The 25,437-nt window shown below is 38.8% G+C and overlaps 2 protein-coding genes across 5 annotated transcripts; both read right to left on the reverse strand.

Annotated features, from left to right (window-relative positions):
• Positions 1-183: 183 nt before the first annotated feature.
• Positions 184-25,437, reverse strand: LOC104594327 (uncharacterized). 4 transcript variants are annotated; one of them, XR_016080574.1, is made up of 6 exons: positions 25,036-25,437; positions 24,832-24,868; positions 24,605-24,726; positions 24,176-24,258; positions 1,471-1,511; positions 184-720 (listed from the first exon to the last, which is right to left on the reverse strand). XR_016080574.1 is itself a non-coding variant. In XM_010254571.3 (5 exons), the coding sequence occupies exons 1-4, from the start codon at positions 25,282-25,284 to the stop codon at positions 24,196-24,198; spliced, it is 471 nt and encodes a 156-aa protein (XP_010252873.1). In that variant the 5' UTR covers positions 25,285-25,437; the 3' UTR covers positions 185-720; positions 24,176-24,195. The 4 variants fall into 4 exon arrangements, 3 of the variants coding, with proteins under 3 accessions (XP_010252873.1, XP_088751235.1, XP_010252872.1); XM_010254571.3 differs by lacking the exon at positions 1,471-1,511 and having other exon boundaries at positions 185-720; XM_088895109.1 differs by lacking the exon at positions 184-720 and having other exon boundaries at positions 727-1,511.
• LOC148803339 (uncharacterized) lies at positions 3,451-3,999 on the reverse strand. Its single transcript, XM_088895169.1, has one exon. It carries the CDS (start codon positions 3,997-3,999, stop codon positions 3,451-3,453), a length of 549 nt encoding a protein of 182 aa, XP_088751295.1.

Consider the following 25,437-nt stretch of genomic DNA (forward strand, 5'->3'; position numbering starts at 1 on the left):
CATTGACATTAAACTACCATCAAGCTAGCTGAAAACAAAAAGATAAAGCATCAACCTTGCCCATTTTAGTAACGGCCTTCGTATTACGGTATTAGTAAAAGTGTTGTCATAGTGGTGACTGGTGAGTGGTAATTGTCTAATTTTTACCATAATATTACAAACAAACAAAAATGATCTTTCTCTTACCTGAATACATTCTGAGAATTTTATCTTCTTAGAATAGATATAACCCAGTTTTCAGCCAGTCTTTTTTATTTTGGAAGCAAATAAAACTTTCCATTAAGGTGGCCATAGCCATGGAAAGGATACAAAGGAAAATCAAGCCTTCAACAAAAAACAACAAAAGTAACAGAACTAAACGAAAGACCGAGATAACAGAGGCAGAAACCAGAACCCAAAACAGGGAAACTCAAAGAAACTAAACAACCACAAACCAAGACAAATCAGCTCGCACCAATGGCTCTAACCAATCAGGGCATACATTGACAAAAACACCCTAATCTGAAAGACCTCTTCGAGCCAACGCATGAGCAACACCATTGCTTGATCTTCTAATGTAAAAGAAAGACACTGTAAGGTAAGGTTCTTCACCAATTCTGCAATATCTCTAGAAAGAAAGCAAGCTTCAGCACAAACATCAACTTTCCCAGCTTTTGCACTCTTGATCAAACTAAGGCAGTCTGATTCCACAGGAGATAGCCAGCTTCAACCCACACTTCACTGCCATAACCTCAGTATTGGACCTCACTTTCTCTCCAAACAAATATGGATTTTCCTCTAAATATTCAGATTAATAGTCTATAGGTGACAATAATTTAATAATAATGTGTTACCAGAAAAACTAAATTAATTATCACAATTAGAGTAATAAATATTTTCATGGTTTTGTACTTTTGTTAATACCTATTTTCCTCTGATAAGTTGACTGTTCTTCTCTGGAAAAATGAAGTTGACTATTGAATTGCCATCTAGTATGAGAAAATCTTAGAAATATTGAATCCTCAAAGTTGAAAAACCTCCCTCTACATCTAAGAATCCATAATAGACACTGGGCCTATTTTGATCAGATACAGATCAATATTGGACCTGATAATCGGATGATAGTTGAAAAACAACCAATAGACTGTTTCCTATTATTGTCTGGATAAAGTAACCAAAAACACAATTCAGATGGTTATAATTATCAGACCACATTAATTGTCAACCTAGGATATATCCTGGTGAGAACTGCATGAAGGACTCATCATCAGCAAGAGAAGTTTAAGCCACTGGTTTGAACAAATAAAAAAGGCAGATTCCATGCAGATGGCCTTCACTATCTTTCCTCACATCCTACCCCAAAAAATAAATTTCATATTTCAACACCCTGTTATGGCACCCAGATACAATTCTTGAGGTACATTTTCCACAGGAGAGGTCAACTCAAAACAAACATTTTTACAGTATACAGACACCTATTTATGAACTTACCGCATTATTTTGGGGAGAGACAGATGTACACAGCCTTACTCCTGCACATACAAAGAGGTTGTTTCTAAGTGAGGTTTATAAAGCTATTTCCACAGCTTTATAAAATCTATGGGCATTTTCCTAACAAGTGAGGTTTAATGAGGTTTTGGCTTCCATCACAAATATGGGATCACAGAACTTAATGGGTCACATTGCTGGTTTTCATTACATATATAAGCAATTTGTCTCTTTGCAAATATTTTTTTCATTAATTATTGAAGAAAAAACTTTTCAAGATTCTTAAAAGATTGTAGCAAATCCATTTTACCTACAAGAAAGTCTGAAAATGCCCTGCTTAATAATATGAATTTTATTTAACTTGTTGACTCTGTTTTAAAGGTGTTGCAAACTTGCATGTATATATAAACATAGGAAATTTACTTAAAACTTCCTCTCAGCTTATCTGATAATAACTAAAAAATAAAAACTGTAATATCCCTCCCAAGACCCAGATAGTTGGAACCATCATTGGGGTAATAACCCTTTTTCCCCTTCTGTCAGTACAGTAAAAAAAACGTTCACTTCTTCTATAAACCGGAAGAGGATGTAGAATTACTTATATTGCAATTCAACCTTAAGGGAAAGCCATTGAAAAACCTCTCATAGGGTTATAATCCAGGGAAACCCAGAGAGTCCTCAAAAGAACTAAAATACCAAAAATGCAAAATTTTCTTTAGACGACAGAACAACTCACTTTAATTCTTGAATGGCATCTAAAAAGGCCATTACCCAATGTTGGTCCCAGCTATCTTGGGTCAGTCATGGGAGGGGCAGACTGGATACATTCCTAAACTTTGGCAATTTTTTTCCTTTTTGCACAAAGTGGCCGCTCTCAGACTTGAATAGCATCTATTAGTAAGAAAATGAAACCTGATCATCTAACTTTTAAGGCCTAAGAAATTTATCTAAGTCATTCATATAGCATGATTTAAGTAAGAAAAATAATAGAAATGACTAATAATCATGGTGCAGGCATGTCATTGGGCCATCAAGTCCCAACTCCCAAGCCAAACCATGGAACTCTCAAGTGCTGTCAGTTGCGTCCATCATCACAGCATATTCTTGCAATTGACAATAAGACATGGAACTCACAAGTGCTTTTAGTTGTGTTGCTAGTTTTTCTATGTTGAACTCAAAATATGGTCCCTCTAAAGTACATACGTTTCCATTGTGGAATCCAAATTCCAATGCACTTTAGATGAGCAAAAGAACTCCAAATAACAAAGATTCACAATCCAGAATAACATCTTTGCATCCATTCACTCAAACCCTCAACCCTCTACCCAAGAAAAGAGTTTTAATCATTTGCATACACCAAATACTATACATAGTGGCAAACAACAAACTAGATAAACAAACATCAGAACCAATAATTTTAGTCAATAAACAAGTTCAACAACCCAACAATGTAGGACCAGATCAGTTTTAGTCCTTAGAGAATGTTGAATGGTCTTCTTGGATAAGAATTTTATGGTTGTTGATGGCTGTAATGGCTTCTTGAAGGAATAAGAGAGAAAATAGGGAGAGAAAGAAGAGAGAAAATACCTGGAGTCACTCACAGGGTGCGTAGAATCACTCTAAGGCATGGGGATCACTCACCATAACTAGCATAAGCTGAAGAAAACTCAATATAATTCATTGCCTTTGTGCAAAACGTCCATACATATTGATAGACTCTAAACTCATAATAATCCTAGGACTCAAACTGTTGGACTCATAATAGTCATAGGAGTCAAACTGTTAGACTCAATAATCCTAGTGGGACTCAAACTAAGCTGTTATATCCTATTTCAATTCAAAGAAGACTCAATAACTCTAATCCTACTTAATGCAATGACTCTGAAATTTTAAATATAAACAAACTATAACTAGACAAATTAAACCCTATCATTGGACCCCACAGAAAATTGCAAAATGACAAAAATACCCTTGGTGTTCAATTCAGTCCAAATCCCAAGTACCATCACTATGCCATATTAGGACCTGTTGTAAGGCCTTCTTTCTAGAATAAGTCTTCAAGGGTGCTGATCGATTCCTATCATCTCTCCCTGGCTTGACAGGACTCGACCCCAGCGAGTTAAAAGCATGGTACCTTTCATAAAGATCTGGGTTGAGACGATGAAAGTCTTCAGCAGTGATCCAAGAACTCTCAGACATAGGCTTGCCTTTCCACTTGACAAGGAATTTCTGATACCCTCCTGTAGCAGTAGATATTATTTCCTCATCTAATACATCCACTGAAATGCCATTTGGATCTGCAATAGCTGGCAATTTAGGTATAGGAGTCTTAAAAGAATCCACATGTCCATGGTAAGGAGTCAAGTCCTCAACATTGAAGATAGGACTAATTCCCATGTCATCTGGCAACTCTAGAACATAGGCATTAGAACTTATCTTCTTGATGATTTTGTAAGGACCGACACTCTTTGAGTGGAACTTCTTGTACACATCTTTAGGAAGACATTCTGGCCATATACGTACCATAACCATGTCTCTCTCTTGATAATTTGCCAACTGTCAATGAATATCAGCTCTAAACTTGTATAAATCATTGCTCAATGCAATTTTTCTCTTAACATCATCATGTATCTCTCTTATGTGCCTAGCAAATGCTTCTGCTTCAATGCTAGTACGTGTATCTGGTGGTAAGTAAGGTAACCAAGTCAATGAGCCACTCAAGCTGAATACCAGTCACCACTTCAAATGGACTTCTTTCTGTGGATCTATTTACTGAGCTATTATAAGCAAACTCAGCTATTGGAAGCACTAGATCCCATCTAGAAGTGTGATCACCAACTAGACACCGTAAAAGATCTCTCAAACTTCTATTTACTACCTCAGTCTGACCACCTGTTTGGGGGTGAAATGATGTAGAGAATTTCAGCTGAGTATTGAGAAATTTTCAAAGTGTCTTCCAAAAATAACTCATAAACTAGGTGTTCCAATCTAATACAATAGTAGAAGGTACTCCATGAAGTTGAACCACTTCTTTGAAAAATATAGTAGCAATATGTGAAGCATCATGTGTTTTGTTGCAAGGTAAGAAATGAGCCATCTTGGAGAAATGATCCACCACAACATAGATTGTATCGTGACCCCTAACAGTCTTGGGCAATCCAAGGACAAAATCCACGAATAGATATTGCCATGGTTCATGAGGAATAGGTAGGGGTGTATATAGCCCAGTGTTCTGCTTCCATCCTTTGGCAAGTTGGCATGTCCTGCATTGCTTTATTATACGAGCAACATCATTCTTCAAACTAGGCCAATAAAACCTATCTTCTACCATAGTAGCAATATGTGAAGCATCGTGTGTTTTGTTGCAAGGTAAGAAATGAGCCATCTTGGAGAAACGATCCACCACAACATAGATTGTATCGTGACCCCTAGCAGTCTTGGGCAATCCAAGGACAAAATCCATGAATAGATCTTGCCATGGTTCATGAGGAATAGATAGGGGTGTATATAGCCCAGTGTTCTGCTTTCATCCTTTGGAAAGTTGGCATGTCCCACGTTGCTTTATTATACGAGCAACATCATTCTTAAAACTAGGCCAATAAAACCTATCTTCTACCATAGCAATGGTCTTATCTCTACCAAAATTACCTACTACACCTCCAGCATGTAACTCCCAAATAACAAAGTCCCATAAAGTGGTATTTGGTAGGCATAGGCAGGTATCATAAAACAGATAACCATTATGCAGTAAAAAGGAAGGATACTCACCTTGCTTCTCAGCTTGTAAGTCAATATAGATGATGCTAAAATCCTTACAACCAATATAGTCTTGCTTTAGTTGATCAAAACCAATGACTTGGACATTCATGGAATGAAGTATGTAAGCCATCCGACTTAGCGCATCTGCCACTTTACTCTCATTCTAGCTTGGTGCTTAAGAACAAAGGTATATTCTTGTAGGAATGAAACCCACTTCCCATGCCTATAGTTTAGTTTCTTTTGGGAATTCAAGTACTTTAAAGCTTCATGATCTGAATAGAGCACAAACTCCTTGGATATTAAGTAATGTCACTAATGTCGTAGAACTTGCACTATTGCATATAACTCCTTGTCGTAAGTGGAATATTTCTGCTTGGCTTCATTTAGTTTCTCACTATGAAATGCAATGGGATGGCTTTCTTGCATGAGAACTAGAGGTGTAAAACGGGCCTGCGGGCCGTGCTGTGCCAGCTAGATGGTCGTCCTGCGCTGTACCGCCCTCCCTAGGGATAATTTGGGGGGTCGTGCCAGGTTGGGCCACAAGCCGGGCCTTGGGCGTGGGCCAAATTGGGCCAATTGTTTTTTTTTGACATTTTTTATTTTTTTATTTCTTTGCTAAGTAAAACTAAAATATTTAACTTTCCTTTGGGAACTATTTAAAAAAATAAGAAATCTAACAAAGAAATGAAAAAAATACTTAACCAAATAAGAAATCAAAGAGACAGACTCAAAGTGAATAACAAATTGAAAGAAAAATAGGAATTTTATTTCATTTAAATTTGAATGATACAAAGCATACAATGGTTGGATGAATGAAATATGAAAATCAGAAAATGGGATAAATTAATAAAATATAAAAAATACAATATAGTTACAAATTGAAGCCTTTCAACTCCAAGAGTCCAAGCCTCCCGAATTGCTAACTTGAGATACTTGAGTTGTTGCGCAAGCCTTCTTGTTGAAACTTCAATAAAGTTGAGAATTGGAGAATCAGAGAATGTATGAGAGATTGGGAGATTGAGACGAGAGAGTATGAGAACTAGAGAAGAGATTAAGAGAATTGTTGAATTGGTATGAGAATGGTGGAGGATAGGGCTATTTATAGGAATTCAAAATAAATCAATTGCTGAAAATACCCTAAAACTAGTCGTTTTAGTTGTTTGGAGGGGTATTTTGGTCATTATAAAGTTTTTATCACTTTACCCAAAATGCCCCCCAAACTAGCTGTTATATAGCTGTTGGGGGGCATTTGTGTCATTCTTTTTCCTCTCAAAACCAAAATACATAAATACCACCCTATATAGTTGTTTATAGCCGTTGGGGGATACGGCTAGTTCACCGGGCGGGCCAAGCGCTGCCTTCTACGAGCTCACGGGCCATGAGTGGAATGACACACATAGTTGTGTCGTGTTGTGCCGGCCCGTGTAGGGGTGAACATACGATTTATTTGGTTAAAAACCAAACCAAATAAACCAAATTTTTTAAAACCAAAATAAAGAAAATGAAAACCGAACCAAAACCGAATTACAATAAAACCGAAATAACCGAACTGAAATTTTCGGTTCGGTTTTCAGTTATTTTGGTTAAAAACCGAATTTAGTTAATATATAATATTATATATTATAACCTATAATATATATTATGAAATTGAATTTCATCAAAATACATTATATATAACATATTATATATTAAATGTTATATATTATATATTATATATTACATACTATATAATAAATTTTAGTTATTTTGGTTTTTCCGGTTAACCGAATTCTAAATCTGAAAACCGAAATTTTCGGTTCGGTATTTCGATTTTAACCAAATAATGTTCACCCCTAGGCCTGTGGACCTGGAACCCCAGGCCTAGCATGGCCTGCGTGCCATTGTGTCGGGTCGTGCCGGGTCGCGGGCGGCACGACCCAATTTACACCTCTAATGAGAACCCTCCAATTCCTACACTAGATGCATCACATGCCACTTCAAAGACTTTAGAAAAGTCAGGAAGTTGTAAACTAGGTGCCTTTGTCATTTTCCTCTTGATAGTCTCAAATGCCTTTATTGCTGCCTTGGTCCAATTAAATTCACCTCTTTTCATTGCATCTCCTTTCTTTTCAACTTCTCTTCTTCTCTTCTTCTCCTTCTTTCTTCCTTCTTTCTTCAAGAAACTCCTTTTATTTCATATTTTTTAATTCAGCAAGCTTTCTACTTGGTATCAGAGCAGCGGCTAGGGTTTCTAGAAGCATTCTCATACAGCCTTAGATCAGCCGACTGCATGAAGTAATAAAGGGCTGATCGATCTGCTGTAGATTGCCCAGTTCTTGGATTTTTTTGTGGGATCCAGTCATCAGGAAGGTGATAACTGTTTGGCATCAAAATCAAGAAGAACTAGAGTACGGGGAAGAGTCCTGGAAAAGTTGGACTCTTTGTTTTTTATATGATCTTGGGCGGCCAGGTATTGTTAGCTTTCTTTTGATTTCCTGAAGAGTGCAGTTTGGTTTTTGGATTTTTCTGAGCCTCCTGGAGTGATCGATTCACTCTTCTCTCTGTTGGGAGGCGTGGGGAGGAGAGAGATTTCTCTCCAACTAGGGTTTTCTTCTTTCGGAAGGGTTTGTTTCTGTGTGTGTGATATTAAATTGTTTTTGGAAGGTTTCCAATCTATTTTTTGTTACTGTTGAACTGTCTCAAGTAAGATGAGAGTTGGAATACCGAGATGAAATCTACTAGTACTGTGGGACTGGGTGTTGGAGGTAGTAGTGATATTTTTGGGTCTGGGATCATTACTACAGACTCTTCCTGATGGGTGCAAGAGAATTACATGGTAATGTCCTGGCTGTGTAATTCTATGTTACCTCATATTGCAAAAATTTTTCTATGGGCTAATATTGCTAAGGAGATTTGGGATGGAGTGACTAAAACCTACTCTTAGAAACAAAATTAAGCCAGAGCCTATCAGTTAAGGAATCAGGTGATAAGTATGAAACAAGGAGAAAAACCTCTTACTGTGTATTTCACCATGCTGAATACCCTATGGAAGGAAATAGATCACTTAGAAATTGTGGTATGGGAAAGTGTAAATGATGCAGCAACCTATCACAGACTGGTAGAGAGGAATAGGGTTTTTGAGTTCTTGGCAGGGCTGAACCCTAAATTCGACATTGCTAGGCAACATATTCTTTCTAGGGAGGGTGTGACACTCTTTCGAGCCTATGCCTTTGTCTCTAGAGAGGAGAGTAGGAGGAATGTAATGCTGATACAGCCTGGGATTGACCAGTCGGCTATGGTTGGTATAACAAAACCTAAGCCGAATGGAGACAAGGGGAGTAGTGAGATTAGAAGGGAAGATAAGAAGGACTTGGTGTGTGATTATTGCAAGAAACCAAAGCATACCAGGGACACTTGCTGGAACCTTCATCCAAATCTTATGCCTGCTCAGATAAGGAACAAGAAAGGAAATGCAAATGTAGCCACTATAGGAGACTCTTTGGTCCCTCTTTCCCAAACGGATTGGGAATCCAATGCAATAGCAGCAGTGAGGACAGAATTGGAGAGGTTTGAACAGCTTATGAGTAAGAAAGATTCACCTAGCACTAACCTTCTAGATGGACAGTAGAATGCAGGAGCCAGCTACATCTCTTCCTTTGCACATATAGGTAGTTCATATGCAACTGCAAATCTTGCATCCACTTCAGGTAAGGAGGGACCTCCCTGGATTATAGACTCAGGAGCATCTGAGCACATGACTAATGCCTCTACCTTTTCAGTTCCTATCAGTTGTGTTCTGGTAGAGATAGAATCTCTACAGCAGATGGTTCACATATTCCCATTGCTGGGAAAGGGACAGTTAGAGTGACCAATGATATAACTCTGTCTTCTGTTTTACATGTTCCTAGACTTCATACCAACCTACTGTCTGTTAGTTCTTTGACGAAGAATTTGAATTGTTCTGTGACCTTTCTTCCTGGTAATTGTGTTTTGCAGGATCTGGAGTCAAAGAAGATGATTGGAGTGGCCGTGAGGTGAATGGAGTCTACCTTCTGGATGAGATTCCGAGACATCAGGGCCATCATGTTAGCAGCAGCAGTAGTAGTGGGTCAGAGTCTGTGAACCAAATTATACTGGCACAATCGCTTGGGACACCTTTCTTTTAGTTCTTTGAAATGTCTTTTACCAAAGTTGTTTGAGTCTGTTCAGTTATCTACTTTGGAGTGTGAGAGTTGTCAGTTAGGAAAGCATTGTAGATAGTCTTTTAAACCAAGTAATAAAAGTACTTTTTCTTTTTAATATTGTTCACACTGATGTATAGGGGCCATATCCCTTCCATGGGAGGATTCCGGTACTTTCTATTGTTTGTGGATGGTTATACACAATATTCTTGGATATATTTGATGAGATCACGTGATGAGGTTCCTAACTTCGTACTACAATTCCACCAGATGGTTCTCACACAATTTGGAGTGAGAACTAAGGATTTTATATCAGATAATGCCAGAGAGTACTTTGAGAAGGACTTGACCACGTATTTCCTAGAACATGGGGTAATTCATCAGAGTAGTTATGCATATACACCACAACAGAATGGAGTTACTGAGAGAAAAAACAGACACATTGTGGAGGTGGCAAGGAGACTTATGGTGTGTGCTTCAATTCTTGTGTAGTTTTAGGGAGATGCAGTTCTTATAGCCGTGCATTTGATTAATCGTCTTCCTTCACGGACCTTGGGGTTTAAGGTGTCATTTAGTCTACTTTTTCCAGATGGGGAGATATTTCATATACCTCTGAGGGTTTTTGGGTGTGTTTCCTTTGTTCACATTCTTGGCCCTCATCGCAAGAAATTGGATCCTGAGGCCAAAAAATGTGTTTTTCTTGGGTATGCTCAGAACCAAAAGGGGTATTGCTGTTATGATCCAATGTCGAGGAGCAGATTTGTCACAATGGATGTTACCTTCTTTGGATCCACCTTCTTCTTCTTGAGTGGTTCTCCTCAAGGGGAGAGTTTTGTGGAGGAGAACTCACAATCTGTTCCTCTTCCTGTTTCTTTGGTTCCTTCATCAGTTCAGCCAACACCTTCATCAGTTCAACTAGCACCTCCATCAGTTCAGACAGCACCTACACCTCCAGTTCCATTACCTGAGCCACTACGGGTAACCTCATAAAAATATCAACACCGGCAGATGATGGTTGACTCCACACATCCTCAACCCACACCGCGCTCTATCAGTCCTTCCGAAACTCCAGATTCGGCAAATACAGTTCCAAGTATTCCTCTTGAGCTTGAGCCTGTTATGTTTTCTGATGATAATGTTCCTGTCCCTATCACCATTGTTGCAGCTGATTCCACCGACCTTGATCTTCCCATTACACTTCGTAAGGGGAAGAGAGTGTACAACCCATTGGATTTCACACCATCTTTCCTACAGTGCCTTATCACCCTCCTACCGTGCTTTTCTTTCTTCCCTGGATTCTATGTCTATACCCAGGAATGTTACTGAGGCTCTCTCTAAACCTGAGTGGAAAACAGCCATGCAAGATGAGATGGATGCTTTGGTTAAAAACCAAACTTGGGAAATAGTTGATCTCCCCCAGACAAGGAGACAGTCGGATGTAGATGGGTATTCACAGTGAAGTATAGGGCTAATGGCAAGATAGAGAGGTACAAGGCAGGGTTGGTAGCAAAAGGGTATACTCAGACCTACGGTGTTGATTATCTGGAAACCTTTGCACCAGTAGTTAAGATGAGTTCAGTTCGTATCCTTTTATCTCTAGCAACCACCTATTCATGGCCTTTGTTCCAGCTTGATGTCAAAAATGCCTTCCTCAATGGTGATTTACAGGAGGAGGTATATATGGACATTCTAGCAGGCTCTTATGAGAATGTTGGTAAGGGAAAGGTGTGCAGATTCAAAAAATCTCTGTATGGACTGAAACAGTCACCTAGGGCTTGGTTTGACAGGTTCAGAGGGGCAATCATCCGTTTTGGATACACACAAACACAGTCTGATCACATTCTCTTTGTGAAGAGGAGAGATGCTCTGGTGTCAATTCTGATTGTGTATGTGGATAATATAGTGATGACAGGAAATGATCTGGAGGAGATTGATGATCTCAAAAAATCATTGCAGCAAGAATTTGAGATCAAAGATCTTGGTGAGCTCAAATATTTCTTGGGGATTGAAGTTGCAAGATCCAAGCATGGGATCTTTATTTCACAGAGGAAGTATGTACTTGACCTATTGCGAGAGACTGGGAAGCTAGGGACCAAACCAACAGACACTCCTATTGATCCAAATCACAGAGTTAAGGTGTGGATGGTGAACTGGTAAAGGATGTAGGGAGATATCAAAGAATGGTGGGCCGATTGCTGTATTTGTGTATGACACGACAAGATATTTCTTATGTTGTCAATGTTGTGAGTCAGTACATGCATGCACCTCAGGTTTAGCACCGGGAAGCTATTGAGAGGATACTTGCATATCTGAAAAAGCACCCTGGCAGAGGCATTCTTTTCTCAAATCATGAGAATATGAAGCTAGATTCCTATACAGATGCAGAATGGGTAGGATGCTTAGATGACAGGAGGTCTACATCAGGAGTGTATACCTTTGTAGGTGGAAACTTGATCTCCTAGAAGAGTAAGAAGCACATAGATGTGGCAAGGTCAAATGCAGAGGCTGAGTATAGATTCATGGCTCATGGTGTCTCAGAAATTCTTTGGGTTAGATCTCTTTTGAGTAAGATTGGGGTGAAAGCAAAGGAACCTATGATGTTATACACATGGTTCAAAGTATCGATACGATATGCCTGTTTCCAAGTGTTTCGGACCCCCAATTTTTTTTAATAATAAAAAGCATGTTAAAAGCTTTCCAAAAAAACAAAATGTGAAAAAAAAACTAAAAAAAATAAAGTTTCGGCCGTTTCTAAGTACCGTCGTATCGTATCGATACTTTGAACCTTGGTTATACTGTGACAATCAAGCTGCAATCAATATTGCTCACAATCCAATTCAGCATGATAGGACAAAACACATTGAAGTTGATAGACACTATAAGAGAAAGGGTAACAACCGGAGAAGTCTGTTTGCCTTATGTCTCTTCAGAGTTGCAACTGGCTGATGTTCTCACTAAAGGGGTGGCAAAGAACAAGCTTGAACATGATCTACACAAGTTGGGAATGTGTGACATTTACTCCCAACTTGAGGGGGAGTGTTGAAGATTAATCAGTTTTATGATGTTTTTTATGAGTAGATGTTTTATGTTAGTTGTTAGATAGGAGGTGGGGACCACAGTAGTTATGTGAGTCCAAATTTTATTATGTTTTTGTGTCTTATATATTCTGTTTTATGTCTTGCCGCCCTATAAGGGCATAGTTGTCTTTGTACTGCACTATTATTTTTAATATAAATAATAAGTGAAGGGGGGCGGCCAGATTATTGCTCTCCTTTCTTTTCAACTTCTCTTCTTTTCTTCTTCTCCTTCTTTCTTCCTTCTTTCTTCAAAAAACTCCTTTTATTTCATATTTTTTAATTCAGCAAGCTTTCTACTCCACTCATCACCAAGCCTAATCCATATTTGATGATAGCCACTCCTTAGATGAATCTTAGCAAAAATGGTCGCTCCAATCATCATGTCAAGCATGCCATCAAGCCTAGGAATTGGGAACCTATACTTGATAGTAATCTTGTTGATTTCTCTACTATCAACGCACATACGCCAAGAACCATCTTTCTTTGGAGTGAGAAGAGCTGGAATAGCACATGGACTAAGGCTTTCTCTAATAAAACCTTTCTTTAGGAGGTCATCAACTTATCATTTAAGTTCAGCTTGCTCTATAGGATTCATACGATAGGCTGGTAAGTTGGACAATTGTGATCTTGGCTGCAAGTCAATAGCATGTTGGATGTCTCTCATGGGCGGCAACTCATTAGGTAGCTCTTCTGGTGCCAAATTTGAAAACTAATCCAACACTTGGGACCACTTCAACTCCTGTCTCCTTGCTTTCTACTTCAAACTCTTTTTTGGAGAGCAAATGCAATGGTTTTTTCTTAGATTCAGCAACGGGCCCTTGGGCTGTAGTCTCCTTATGAGGTGGTTTGGGCCATCTGGCATGCCTTTTAATAACTTCTAGTGACATTGGCTTCATAATAACTTGCTTCCCATTAAATAGGAAGTGATAGGTGTTCTCCCTTGCACAATGGTAGATATCCCTATCGTACAACTAAGGCCTTCCAAGCAATATGTGTGTAACATTCATATGAACAACGTCACACCAAATAAAATCAGAATAACTACCATAAGAAATAGTCACAAGGGCCCATTTAGTTACTGGAATTGTTGTCTTATCAACCCAAGCAATCTTGTATGGTTGTGGTGTCAACTTTAGTCAATCCACAGTGACTTCAGAAATCACATTCATACTACTTCCACCATCTACGATGAACTTACAATACTTGTCTCCACTCTTTACTATAGTTTGAAATATTGTTGTACGAAGCCAATCTTCCTTGATTTCTTCATTTGGGGATGTAAGAATACGCCGAACTACACCAACACAGTTGCTGTCTTCATCTAAAGCATCATCATCAGTGAAGGAATAATCCTCTTCTTCAGCTAAATCATCACCTGGGTCACCTATCGCTTCAATTCCATCTTCATGAATGATATTAAGCCTTTTGGTAGGATATTGGTAATCCATATGGCCCTTTCCTTCACATCTAAAACAACTAGTATTAAGCTGTTTTTTCTGAGTAACACCACTAACAATTCATACTCTTATAGTCAGCCCCTTGATAAGGTTTAGACTCACTAGGCTTATTAGAGCTGGCATTAGAATATGCTGGCTTAGAAGTCTATCCCCCATCCGCTTGCTTACAAGCTGCATACTCCCCAGTTTGTGATACAAATTGCCTTGTATTTGTTTGCTTTAAACTCTTCCTCAATTTTGACAGCAACTTGGTAGGCATCCTCTAAGTCAAAGACTTGAGCAGTTACCATCTCTTTCTTAATTTCAGCCCATAGTCCATTCTTGAATCGAGCCAACGTTTTCCTCTCACTTTCAGTAGTATCACATCTAATAGATAATTCATCAAATTTACGCATGTATTCAACTACAAATAGCGTGCCTTGCTTGAGGTTAGTCAATTCCTCATATAACTCATCTTGTTAATCCATTGGGAGGTACTTGTCTCTCAAATGTTTCTTCATTTCTGGCCATGTAGAAATAAGACCATCACCTCTATTCTCCAATTGTCGCTCTATGCTTCTCCACCATACTTTAGCATGACCACCAAGCTTCATACGTGCAAATCCAATCCTCCGATCATCAATCATGTCATACCAGTCAAAATATTCCTCAATCTGAAAAAGAATGAGGGTCTAAATCTCCATTGAAATAAAAAATATCCACCTTTACCTTCTTGGTTATATCATTTGCATTACCATCATGTTCAGCTTGTTCCATAATCTCATCAAATAGATTTATGAGTGATGCTTCTTGATCAATCCCTTGATGGGTATTTCGGGTTCGATTAGCTTGTACAGGTGGTACCCTTGTGCAGTTTGCAGCTCTTTGTCGTCCTCTAAGATTAACAGATCCTTCATCTTTACCATTATCTTTTTTTTTTCTTGATCAGCAAGAAATTTTTAATTAATAACAGAGTGTAAAGAGACTGGGCCGAATGGGTCCTAGTATCTTCTCTTGTAATATCTTTTCCTTTTCTTGTTAGCTAATGGGCCTCTCTTAATGGGCCTGTTATTTCTTTTTTTGTTGATCTCTTTATGTTACTGCCTAGCTGGCCGCCCACTTAAGGGCATACTTGTAATTACTTTAACATTAATTCTTAATAAAAAGGATTAGAGAAGAAAGGGAAGATTATTCGAACCTTTCTTCTTCTTCCTCCTCTTTTCGCCATCTTCTTCTCTTGTACTGCTGCTCTTACTTTTCTTCCTTTTCACTCTAATTTTCAAATTTACACCTATTTTTTGAGGACTGATTTACATCTTGGTATCAGAGCAGGTCTCTTTCTTCCTTTTTTCTTCTTCCTCTTTTCCCATACACCCTTAGATTAAGAGAGTGTATGGAGAGATAGGTTCTCTATAGTTCAGAGGATCTCTGGCCTAGTTGGTAGAGAGTTTGGAGAATTTAAATCTGGTTGGATATTGCTAAGAAGTTGTGTTGTTCTGTTACTGCCCAAAACCCTAGCCGACTAGAGATTTTCGAAGGTACAGGTAAAGGTGAAGCTTTGGGTGTGGCACTCTGTGCTTGGGAGGTGTCTTTTGACTCTTAAAGGAGGGCGGTTCAAGTTTGGAAGAGACTGGGAAGCTCTGGTAGGAGCGGCTGCATCTTCTCTCCTCCTCCCCAACAGTTGGGCGGAGTAAAACCCTAGTTTTCAAGCATCTGGGTTCTGGTTTGACTTCAAGTAAGTTTATATAGACAAATTTTCTGGTTCTTTGATTTTCATTTGATTAATGGAGCCATACGGAAGTGAGTTCAAGCAAGTGCCGGTTTCCGGCCTTGGCTCGATAGATTCCGTTTTGACTTGTGTGACCACAATCAAGCTAGATGGAACGAATTATCTTACTTGGGCACAGTCTATAAGAATTTATGTCTGTAGTAGAGGAAAACTCAGGTATCTCACAGGTAGTAAAGTGAAACCCGAAGAGACAGACCCTGAATTTGAGAAATGGATGCAGGAGAACTATACTGTCATAAGATGGTTGGTCAATTCTATGCAACCTCATATAAGTCAACATTATCTCTGGATGTCTTCGGCTAAGGAGATATGGGACAGTGTTACTAAGACCTATTGACAGAAGTTGAATGTAGCCAGAGTCTATAAGTTGAAAAGTGACGTGAAGAACCTAAGACAGGGGGAGAAGAGTGTAGCAATCTACTACTCTATACTGAAATCCCTATGGCAAGAAATTGATGTATTGGAGACAGTTGTATGGGAGAGTAAGAATGATGCTGAAATGTATAGGAAGTTGGTGGAGAGAAATAGGGTGTTTGAATTTCTCACTAGACTCAACCCTGAGTTTGACATCATTAGGCAAAATATCCTGGCCAAAAATGAGGTTACTCTTTCCCAGGCATACGCTATGATAAGCAGTGAGGAGAGTAGGCGGCATGTTCAGTTGTAGAGTCCACCTACAAAATACTTTGCACATGTTGGAATAAAGCCAAAGGGTCCTACTGAGAAAAAGGAACAGATATGTGAATATTGCAAGAAACCGACGCATACAAAGGACACTTGCTGGAAGCTTCATCCTGATAGGTTTAAGAATAACAACAGCTCTAAGAAGGGCAATCAGGTAGGAAAGCCTAAGACAGCTAATGTTGATACAGTACCTGAAGGAGGAAATAAGGAGAGTGAAGAAAAATCAACCATTGAGCAGTTAGCAGCAATGAAGGCGGATTTTGAAAAGTATGGGAGGCTGCTAAATCACTTGGAAGCTACTGTTTCTTCATCTCACTCTTCCAGCAACACATCATCTTCACCTACATTTGCTCACTCAGGTATTCGTGCTTCTACAAATCATGCTTCAGTTTCAGGTAATCATAAAATCACTTGGATTTTTTATTCCGGTGCATCAGACCATATGACCAACCTGTCTAATCTCTTCTGCTCAAACCACCTTCTCTCTGGTAAAGAGAAAATATCCCTTGTTGATGGGTCTCTTGCTCCCATCTCTGGTAAAGGGGATATAAAGACCTCTGACATCCTTTATTTATCCTCTGTCCTTTATGTCCCTAAACTTAATACAAACCTTTTATCTGTTAGTAGCTTAACTAAATCCATGAATTGTAGCATAACCTTTTTTCCCACTCATTGTGTTTTTCAAGACCTGCAATCTCAGAGGATGATTGGGAGTGGCCATGAGGCAAACGGAATATACTTGCTGGACACACCAGATAAAGCTTTTGGACCACCTCATGTTGTTGCCTTAGAGTCAGTTTTGCTAGAGTCTGTTGACAAAGTCTTGTTATGTCACTTTCGGTTTGGTCATTTGTCATTTTCTGCTTTGAGTCATTTGTTTCCAGATATGTTTAAGGGAGTGTCTTTATCGAGTCTTCATTGCGAGTCGTGTGAACTGGCAAAGCATTGTAGACATTCTTATTCAATAAGCAATAAAAGATCTCTTTCTCCTTTTCATATTGTTCACTCTGACGTGTGGGGGCTATCCTTTGCCAACTATGGGGGGTTACAGGTACTTTATCCTTTTTATTGATGACTACTCTTGTTACACTTGGATTTATCTCATGAAATCCAGGGATGAAGTACCAGCTATTGTGCAAAAATTTCATGAACTGATCCTCACCCAGTTTAACACTCGGATCAAAATATTCCGTTCTGATAATGCTAAGGAGTATTTTGGGAAAACCCTCTCTGCCTATCTTGAAACTTTTGGGGTTATTGATCAAAGTTATTGTTCCTACACTCCACAACAGAACGGAGTGGCGGAAAGGAAGAACAGACATGTGGTTGAAGTTGCCAGATCCCTCCTCTTTGCATCCCATGTTCCTATAAAATTTTGGAGAGATCTTCTTACTGCCACCTTTTTGATCAACCGTATACCCTCCTGGGTTCTTAACTTCAAAAATTTTGGGGAGACATGTGGCTGTGCATGTTCACAACCATCAAAGGCACAAGTTTGAACCTAAGGCTCGTAAATGTGTTTTTTTGGGATATGCTTCCACACAGAAAGGATATTACTGTTTTGATCCAGTTAGTGGCACCCGCTTTGTATCTCGGGATGTCACATTTGCTGAGTTAACTCCTTTCTTTAGTATTTCTCCTGAGGGGGAGAAATCTGAAAAGCCCTTTGCTATGTCTCCAGTTGTTCCTCTTCCCATTCCTCTTGAGTCCTCTCATGAGGTGTCTACTTCTCCCACTTGACCTACCTCCGATATTCCTATTCCTCCTCCTCCACCTCATTCTCCTATAATTCCTCCTCATCCTGTTCTCCAAAGGTGGTACCAAAGGCACAGATTCAAACATGGGTAGGTTGTTTCCCAGACCTTGACCTTCCTATTGCTCTCTGCAAGGGCAAGCGGAAGTGTACAACCCATTGTATCTCCAAACACCTGTCTTACAGCCTTCTCTCTCCTTCCTACTACTCTTTTATTGCTTTTGTTTCTTCCCATGTGATACCCAGGTCCGTACCGGAAGCCTTATCTAAACTTGAATGGAGGGATGCTATGATGGCTGAACTGGATGCTTTGCATAAGAACCATACTTGGGATATTGTTGACTTGCCTGAAGGGAAGGAACCAGTGGATTGTAAATAGGTGTTTACCATTAAATATCATTCTGATGGATCTATTGAGAGGTTTAAGGCTAGGCTGGTTGCTAAAGGCTACACTCAAATGTATGGTATTGACTATTTTGAGACATTTGCTCCTGTAGCTAAGATAACCTCAGTCCGGGTTTTGTTATCTCTAGCCACTACTTTTGATTGGCCCCTACACCAGTTTGATGTTAAAAATGCCTTCTTGAATTGAGACCTACATGAAGAGGTCTATATGTCTTTGCCTCCAGGGGTGTATGGGAAGGAAATGCAAGGCAAGGTGTGTAAACTGCAGAAATCTATTTATGGTCTCAAACAATCTCCTCGGGCTTGGTTTGAGAGGTTCAGGGCTGCTCTTGTCTCCTTTGGTTACACACAAACTCAATCTTATCATACCCTGTTCTTGAAGAGAAATGGCTCTCTGGTGACCTTCTTGATAGTTTATGTTGATGATATTGTGGTCACGGGTAATGACACTCAACAGGTTAGTAAACTAAAAAGATTTCTCAACTCTGAATTTGAGATCAAGGATTTGGGAGATCTTCGGTATTTTTTGGGCATTGAAGTTTCTAGATCTAAAGATGGTATCTTCATTTCTCAATGTAAATATGTCCTTGAAGTTGATCCGAAAACTACTAAATGCCTTTTTCTTGGGAATGCACAAAATCAAAAGGGGTATTATTGTTATGAGCCTGCCTCAGGTAAATGTTTTGTGTTGATGGATGCCACCTTTTTTGAGGATATACCCTATTATCATAGGGTTTCTCCTTAGGGGGAGAGCAATAAAGAAGGGATTTCGGTTTCAGCCCCAAGAGTCCCGTTACCTGTTCCAGTTACTGAGGGAGAGTGTTGTGAAGAGGGTTGTCAAAAGTGCAGGGAGTTGAGAGTATATCATACACAGAGGTAGAGGTAGGTTGATTCCCGTCCCCAACAGCAATCCAGGCTGATCCCAACATCTTCAACAGCCCCAGATCTAGATACTACCATTGCTCCCACTATTGAGACAACAATTGTAGATACTTTGCCTGACACTATAGATACTTTGGCTGACACTGTTGATCCTCAGCCTCCTCCTTTAGATCTTGATCTTCCAATTGCAATTCTTAAAGGGAAGCGTCGTTGTACCTCATCCACTGCCCATTGCATCTCCAAGTTCCTTTCCTATGATTGTCTCTCAGAATCCTATAGATTTTATCTGGCATCTATTGATACTATTCCTATACCCAAAACAGTGCAAGAAGCCCTATTGATACCTGAGTGGAACGAAGCAATGAAAACAGAAATGGATGCTCTTGTTAAGAACAATACATGGGAACTAGTTAACCAGCTTGAGGGGAAGAAACCTGTTGGATGCAAATGGGTATTTACTGTGAAATATAATGTTAATGGCTCTGTAGAAAGGTATAAGGCCAAATTGGTTGCAAAGGGATTCACACAAACTTATGGCATAGACTATATGGAAACCTTTGCACCAGTTGCAAAGATGAACACTATCAAAGTCCTACTATCCATTGGTGCAAACTTCTCATGGCCATTATTTCAGATGGATATTAAGAATGCTTTTCTCAACGGAGACTTGCAAGAAGTGTACATGGAGTTACCTCCTGGTTTTTACAATACAGAAGCTGGAAGGAAAGTTTTCCTACTGAAAAAGGTTTTATATAGGCTGAAACAATCTCCAAGAGCTTGGTTTGACAAGTTTAGACAAGCTTTAGACAAATTTGGTTACACACAGGCTCAGTCAGATCACACTCTCTTCTTTAAGAGAACAAACTCTGCCCTGACCTTACTTGCTATCTATGTAGATGACATTGTGATAACAGGGAGTGATACTGGTGAGATTGACTTACTTAAACAACACCTTCAAAAGGAATTTGAAGTGAAGGACTTAGGGGAATTGTGTTATTTCCTAGAAATTGAGGTAGCTCAATCTAAGCATGGCATTTTTATCTCAGAGAAAATATGTTCTTGACTTATTGGAGGAAACTGGAAAGTTAGGAGTAAAGCCTGCCAATACACCCATTGAGCTGAATCATAAAATAAGTGCAGAAAATGGAGAACCTCTTGAGGACAAAGCTATGTATCAAATGCTAGTTGGGCCTAACTTGGCCAGATATTTCTTATGTTGTCAGTGTTGTTAGTCAGTACATGCATTCTCCTAGGACCACTCACCTCCTTGCAATGGAAAGGATACTTGCTTACTTGAAAAGATGCCCAGGGAGAGGCATACTCTTCAAAAATAGTGGTCACATGAAAATAGAAGTATATACAGATGCGGATTGGGCTGGATGTGTTGATGATAGGAGGTCTACCTCTAGATACTGTGCATTAGGGTGTGGGGGGGGGAACCTTGTTTCCTGGAGAAGCAAGAAACAAAATGTTGTTGCGCCAATGGTGTTGTAGAAGTATTATGGTTAAAATCCTCGCTTAATGAGCTGAAAATTGATTATGAGAAGCCTCTAATGCTGCATTGCGATAATCAAGCTACAATTTATATTGCCCACAACCCAATACAGTATGACAAGACTAAGCATATCGAGGTGAATAGACATTTTATCCGAGAGCCAGTTGCATCTCAAGAAGTGTGCCTTCCTTACATTGCCTCAAACATGCAGTTAGCTGATCTCTTAACTAAAGCAGTCACAAAAATCAAATTGGAGACAGATTTATGCAAGTTGGGCATGACAAATATCTACTCCCAACTTGAGGGGGAGTGTAGAGATAGTTAATAGCTCTGAATACCTGTGTGTGGTTCCATACCCACACTTATTTGTGTGTACCCACACTTATTTATCTTTATTCTCTTTTAGTTGGGTTGGCTGGCCTTTTGTCCTAGTTTATGTTTATCTTTTTTGTTTGAGTTTTATTTTAGTTAGGATTAGAGTGACTCCTACTCTTGTAAGGAGAATATTCTATATAATAGAACTAATGGAGCAGCAGATTTATCAATCGAACCCCTTTCTTCTCTCTTCTCTTCTCTTCTCTTCTTCTCTTTGAGGCCTAGTTATTTTTTTCTTTTCTTTTCTTTCCTGAATTACAGTAGAACAGAGATCTACTTCCTTTTATTCAAGTTGGTATCAGAGCTATTAGCGAGAAAGACTAGGGTTTTCATGTAAGCCTGATCTGGTCAGCTACATGAGAATTCATTAGATCAAGACTTCTGCAGTATTTAATTCAGTCCAAATCCCATGTACCATCACTATTCCATATCAGGACCTGTTGTAAGTCCTTCTTTATAGAATAAATCTTCAAGGGTGTTGATCGATTCCTATCACCCAACAATCTCTCATCCATCAGATTCAATCATCAAATCTCCAATGTCACAAAACAAAGTAAGAGAGCAAAGAAGGGAAAGAAAAGGGGAAAGATAATAAAATATAACAAATGTGGGATAATTCCATTTCTAGGTCAGTACAGTGTAAAATTACAAAAATTTATTTCTAGCTATGGTGAAGTAAGAATAGAAGGGTCATTACCCAACATTGGTCCTGACCATCCAAGATCTTGAGAGGGGTGGACTGGATACATACCTAACCTTTGGTATTTTTTGCATAATGTAGGATGGAGTACAAGAATAATTCTCTGAAATGTAAAAATCTTACATGCAGTTAAATATAAATTTATAGTCAGGTTTAACTGTTTAAGTGTAAATGTGCATGTCTTTTTTGCAATAAAAAAGAAAAAAAAATCAACTTGTCTGCAAAAGCAAGTTTTTTGCATAAAACCTATTAACACTCAGTACAATGCATGGCACCCTTATACGGACCATCCCCTCACCCAATGGAGGTCGGATTTCCTGCCCACAAGAACACTACCCACACTTCCCCACATGACATCACAACCACACATAGAGAACATCTACTACACTTCTATGTTATTATGCATGGGGAGATCTTCCAAATGCATGGCTGTAGTAATTTGTGGGTAGGGATGGGTAGAGTTTTTGTGGGTAGGAGATCCGAAGTGCAACCAATGGGCCACGTTTGTTTAAGTAGTTGTAAGACAAGTTTTGTACCAACAGAATAACCTAACCATGAAATCATGGAATTCATTAGTACTGTGAATGTAAGAGCTGCCAACACTGTTCAAGTGTCCAATCGGATACCATGGATATGATGGTTGAACAATTCAGCTCTTTAGCAACAACTCCTACTTAGGGGTTGTTTGGTAACAAGTGAAGTTGCTGAACTGAAGGACTTATTGCCTTGTTTCTTAGTGGATAAAATAATTAAATAATAAAATATTCAAGAGTATAGTAACCAATCAAACTACAGCTTGAGCCATTAAGGAGCCCCCAGCCTCCTAGAAATCATATTCACTAAAAGATGAAGCAATAAGCTTTTCAGTTCAGCCACTTCATCTGTTATCAAACGGCCCTTAATTACAGGCTTCTGGTTCATAATTTGGCACACAAAATTTCTGCTAAAGTTCATTCTCATCTTTTATCCACTTAAACCAATTTAACAGGAAGGTCTGATGACCCTTGCTGTAAAAATAACTGATCTTATTCATAGGTTTTGGTTAGTAGCATGATATTCAGCATGGACCCTGTGTTGGAGAATGCTGAACCTTTCTACTCAAGAAAGACAAGAAGTCTGGAAGGACATCAATTTCTGGATGTAATACTAATATATAGATGCCTGATATGGAATCAAGAAATTAATTTACAAGAACAATGAAAGGACAGGCTACGGTCATGAGTAGAATAAATTGCAGGTTCTAGCTGCCCTGGATTTTCTGTGCCTTTGAATGATTAGCATATTTTGTTAGGGTTATGAGTCTTCAATCTTGTTATCAATTTATCGTTATATTTACACAATGAATTATAAAATAGCATTCATTATCTGAGTTATGACTAATCTTCTAGATGAATGAGAGGCTGATTTTCCAATGATGAAGGGCAATGTAATTATTGGTTGCCATGAGGCCATTGGCTATACAGCAATCTAAGAGATTTGTATTTTTTGACAAGCGAATCCAGAAATTGGTTTCTTGATGTCAACAAGAAATGTTCAATAGAGTAGGTAACCCTCCAAGGTTTCTTGGGTTACATTGCACCCCATTTATAAAGAAAAAATAGGCTAATTTTTTAAGGTTCATGGTAATATTGGGAAAAGGGGCCATTACTTGATGTAATGGTAAAATCTCAAGCTGACAGGTGTGAGAACATAGGAATCTGAGAGCAGCCATTTTCTGTTAAAAAAAATGCCAAATGTTAGATCTGTATCCAGTCCACCCCTCCCAAAATCCCAGATATCCGGGAGCAAGACTAGGTAATGGCCCCTTTTATAGTAACATTGGGAAAAGAACAACATAGAAAAGGCACATTCTCTAATTAGAACCTACTTAAACCAAAATGTTATAATCTCCAAGGCATGGAATCCAACAAAACCATATGTTATTGCCTCCTTGAAATGATACACTTTTAATGTAACTCTTTCAGCTCTGTATGCTTTGCAGACTAAATTAAACCAAGATAGAAGCATAGTGGATATATGAATAAAAAGGGAAATGGTAGTGATATTAAGTGAAACAGGTTTAAAAGAGATTAATTGAAGTTGGAGGATAAATTTTAAAATATTTTTCAAGAATTTGGTTACAAAATCCAACGGCAACAACAGTGCAGAATTACAATGCAATGGTAATGCGTTAAGCACAACAAAAAACAATACCCGAGAAGAACTCGAATAGCTCAAAAGTTTTCTGGGCTGTCATCTAGTTGTTTCTCATCTTCTATATCTACTTCCAAAATTTCCTGAACAGTAAAAAGAGAAACACGTCATTCCCACCAATCATGATAGTGCCTTTTCCTTTGCTTATGAAAAAATTATCCAAATGCAAAAGCTTGGGTCTGGGGCCATATCCATAGCTAGCAACTTTTCAAATATTTAGATAATTAGAGGATGGGGATCACCTATTCAATGGGTTGCACCATCGGAATTGACTGTTCCAAAATTCAGCTTAGAACATTCAATAATCGGGTGATCATTTTGAATTTTTTGGTTCAGATTTCTATTAGGTGATTGGACCCATCCTGCTGGGTTCTGGTCTTCAAAAGAAATAAAAAGCATTTCAAGGGCAAAGAGAGAGGATTATCTTACAGGAATCCTCTGCTTCAGGTAATTACCAAGCCTGTCCAAAACAGTGGAACGTTTATGCCAAAACCGCCCTTTGAGACTGATCTTAACAAATGGACCGTCCAATTCAGCTAGCTCGGCTTGTCCTAAAACATTTCTGTACCCAGGTTCAGATATCATGGAAACTACATTGTATCATCCATAAATAAATAAACTAAGTAATCAAGCAAGTCAACTTTGAGGAATTCAACCTGTTATTCCAACTGAAGCATCAAAAATCTGTGCAAACTGCAACAAAACCGCAGAACCAATTACATATAATTTAACTATTAAGCTCATAAGTCGTAATTGACTAAGCAAATGGGTTTTCAATACTTCTTTGGTTTTCTTTTCTGTTTTTTAAGAAGCAAAATGCAAGAGAAGAACAAAATGAAAGTTCGATTGAGGATCGTTGCCTCGGAACGCGCGTCAATTAGGACTTGTCTGACGTTATCCTCTGTGAGGTCCAGAGTGGGAAGAGAAGCAAAAATCGTGGGGAGGTACGATATACTGCGAACAGGAGTGTTGAATCTTCGACTCCTCCGCAAGAGAAACAGCGGCTTATTAGAGCGAAAACTCAAAGTGGACTGAAGAGAGGGAGATAATAAGAGGGATGGTCTCGATATCAGATAGTAACGAGAACAGGGAAGCTTCAGTAAATCCATTTGTTTTCTTTCTTCCTCGTTCTAGTTTTCTCCTCTTTTATTTTTCCTGAATTTTCCCATCTCAGCTCATTTATTCTCTATGATCTATATTTTGTGGTCTGTCTGTTTTTCAATTTTTCTTTATTTCGAAGAAAACAATAATTTTAGAAGAGC

Source organism: Nelumbo nucifera, chromosome 1 (assembly GCF_055504915.1).
Source record: "Nelumbo nucifera cultivar China Antique chromosome 1, China Antique-T2T, whole genome shotgun sequence".
Classification (NCBI taxonomy): domain Eukaryota; kingdom Viridiplantae; phylum Streptophyta; class Magnoliopsida; order Proteales; family Nelumbonaceae; genus Nelumbo; species Nelumbo nucifera.

Coding starts and splice junctions, on each gene's coding strand:
- LOC104594327 (XM_010254571.3), bottom strand. CDS start 25,284: ATGGATTTACTGAAGCTTCCCTGTTCTCGTTACTATCTGATATCGAGA. Junction 24,869..25,035: donor TAATTGACGCGCGTTCCGAG/GCAACGATCCTC, acceptor GTTTTGTTGCAG/TTTGCACAGATTTTTGATGC. Junction 24,727..24,831: donor TGCTTCAGTTGGAATAACAG/GTTGAATTCCTC, acceptor GAAATGTTTTAG/GACAAGCCGAGCTAGCTGAA.
- LOC148803339 (XM_088895169.1), bottom strand. CDS start 3,999: ATGGTTATGGTACGTATATGGCCAGAATGTCTTCCTAAAGATGTGTAC.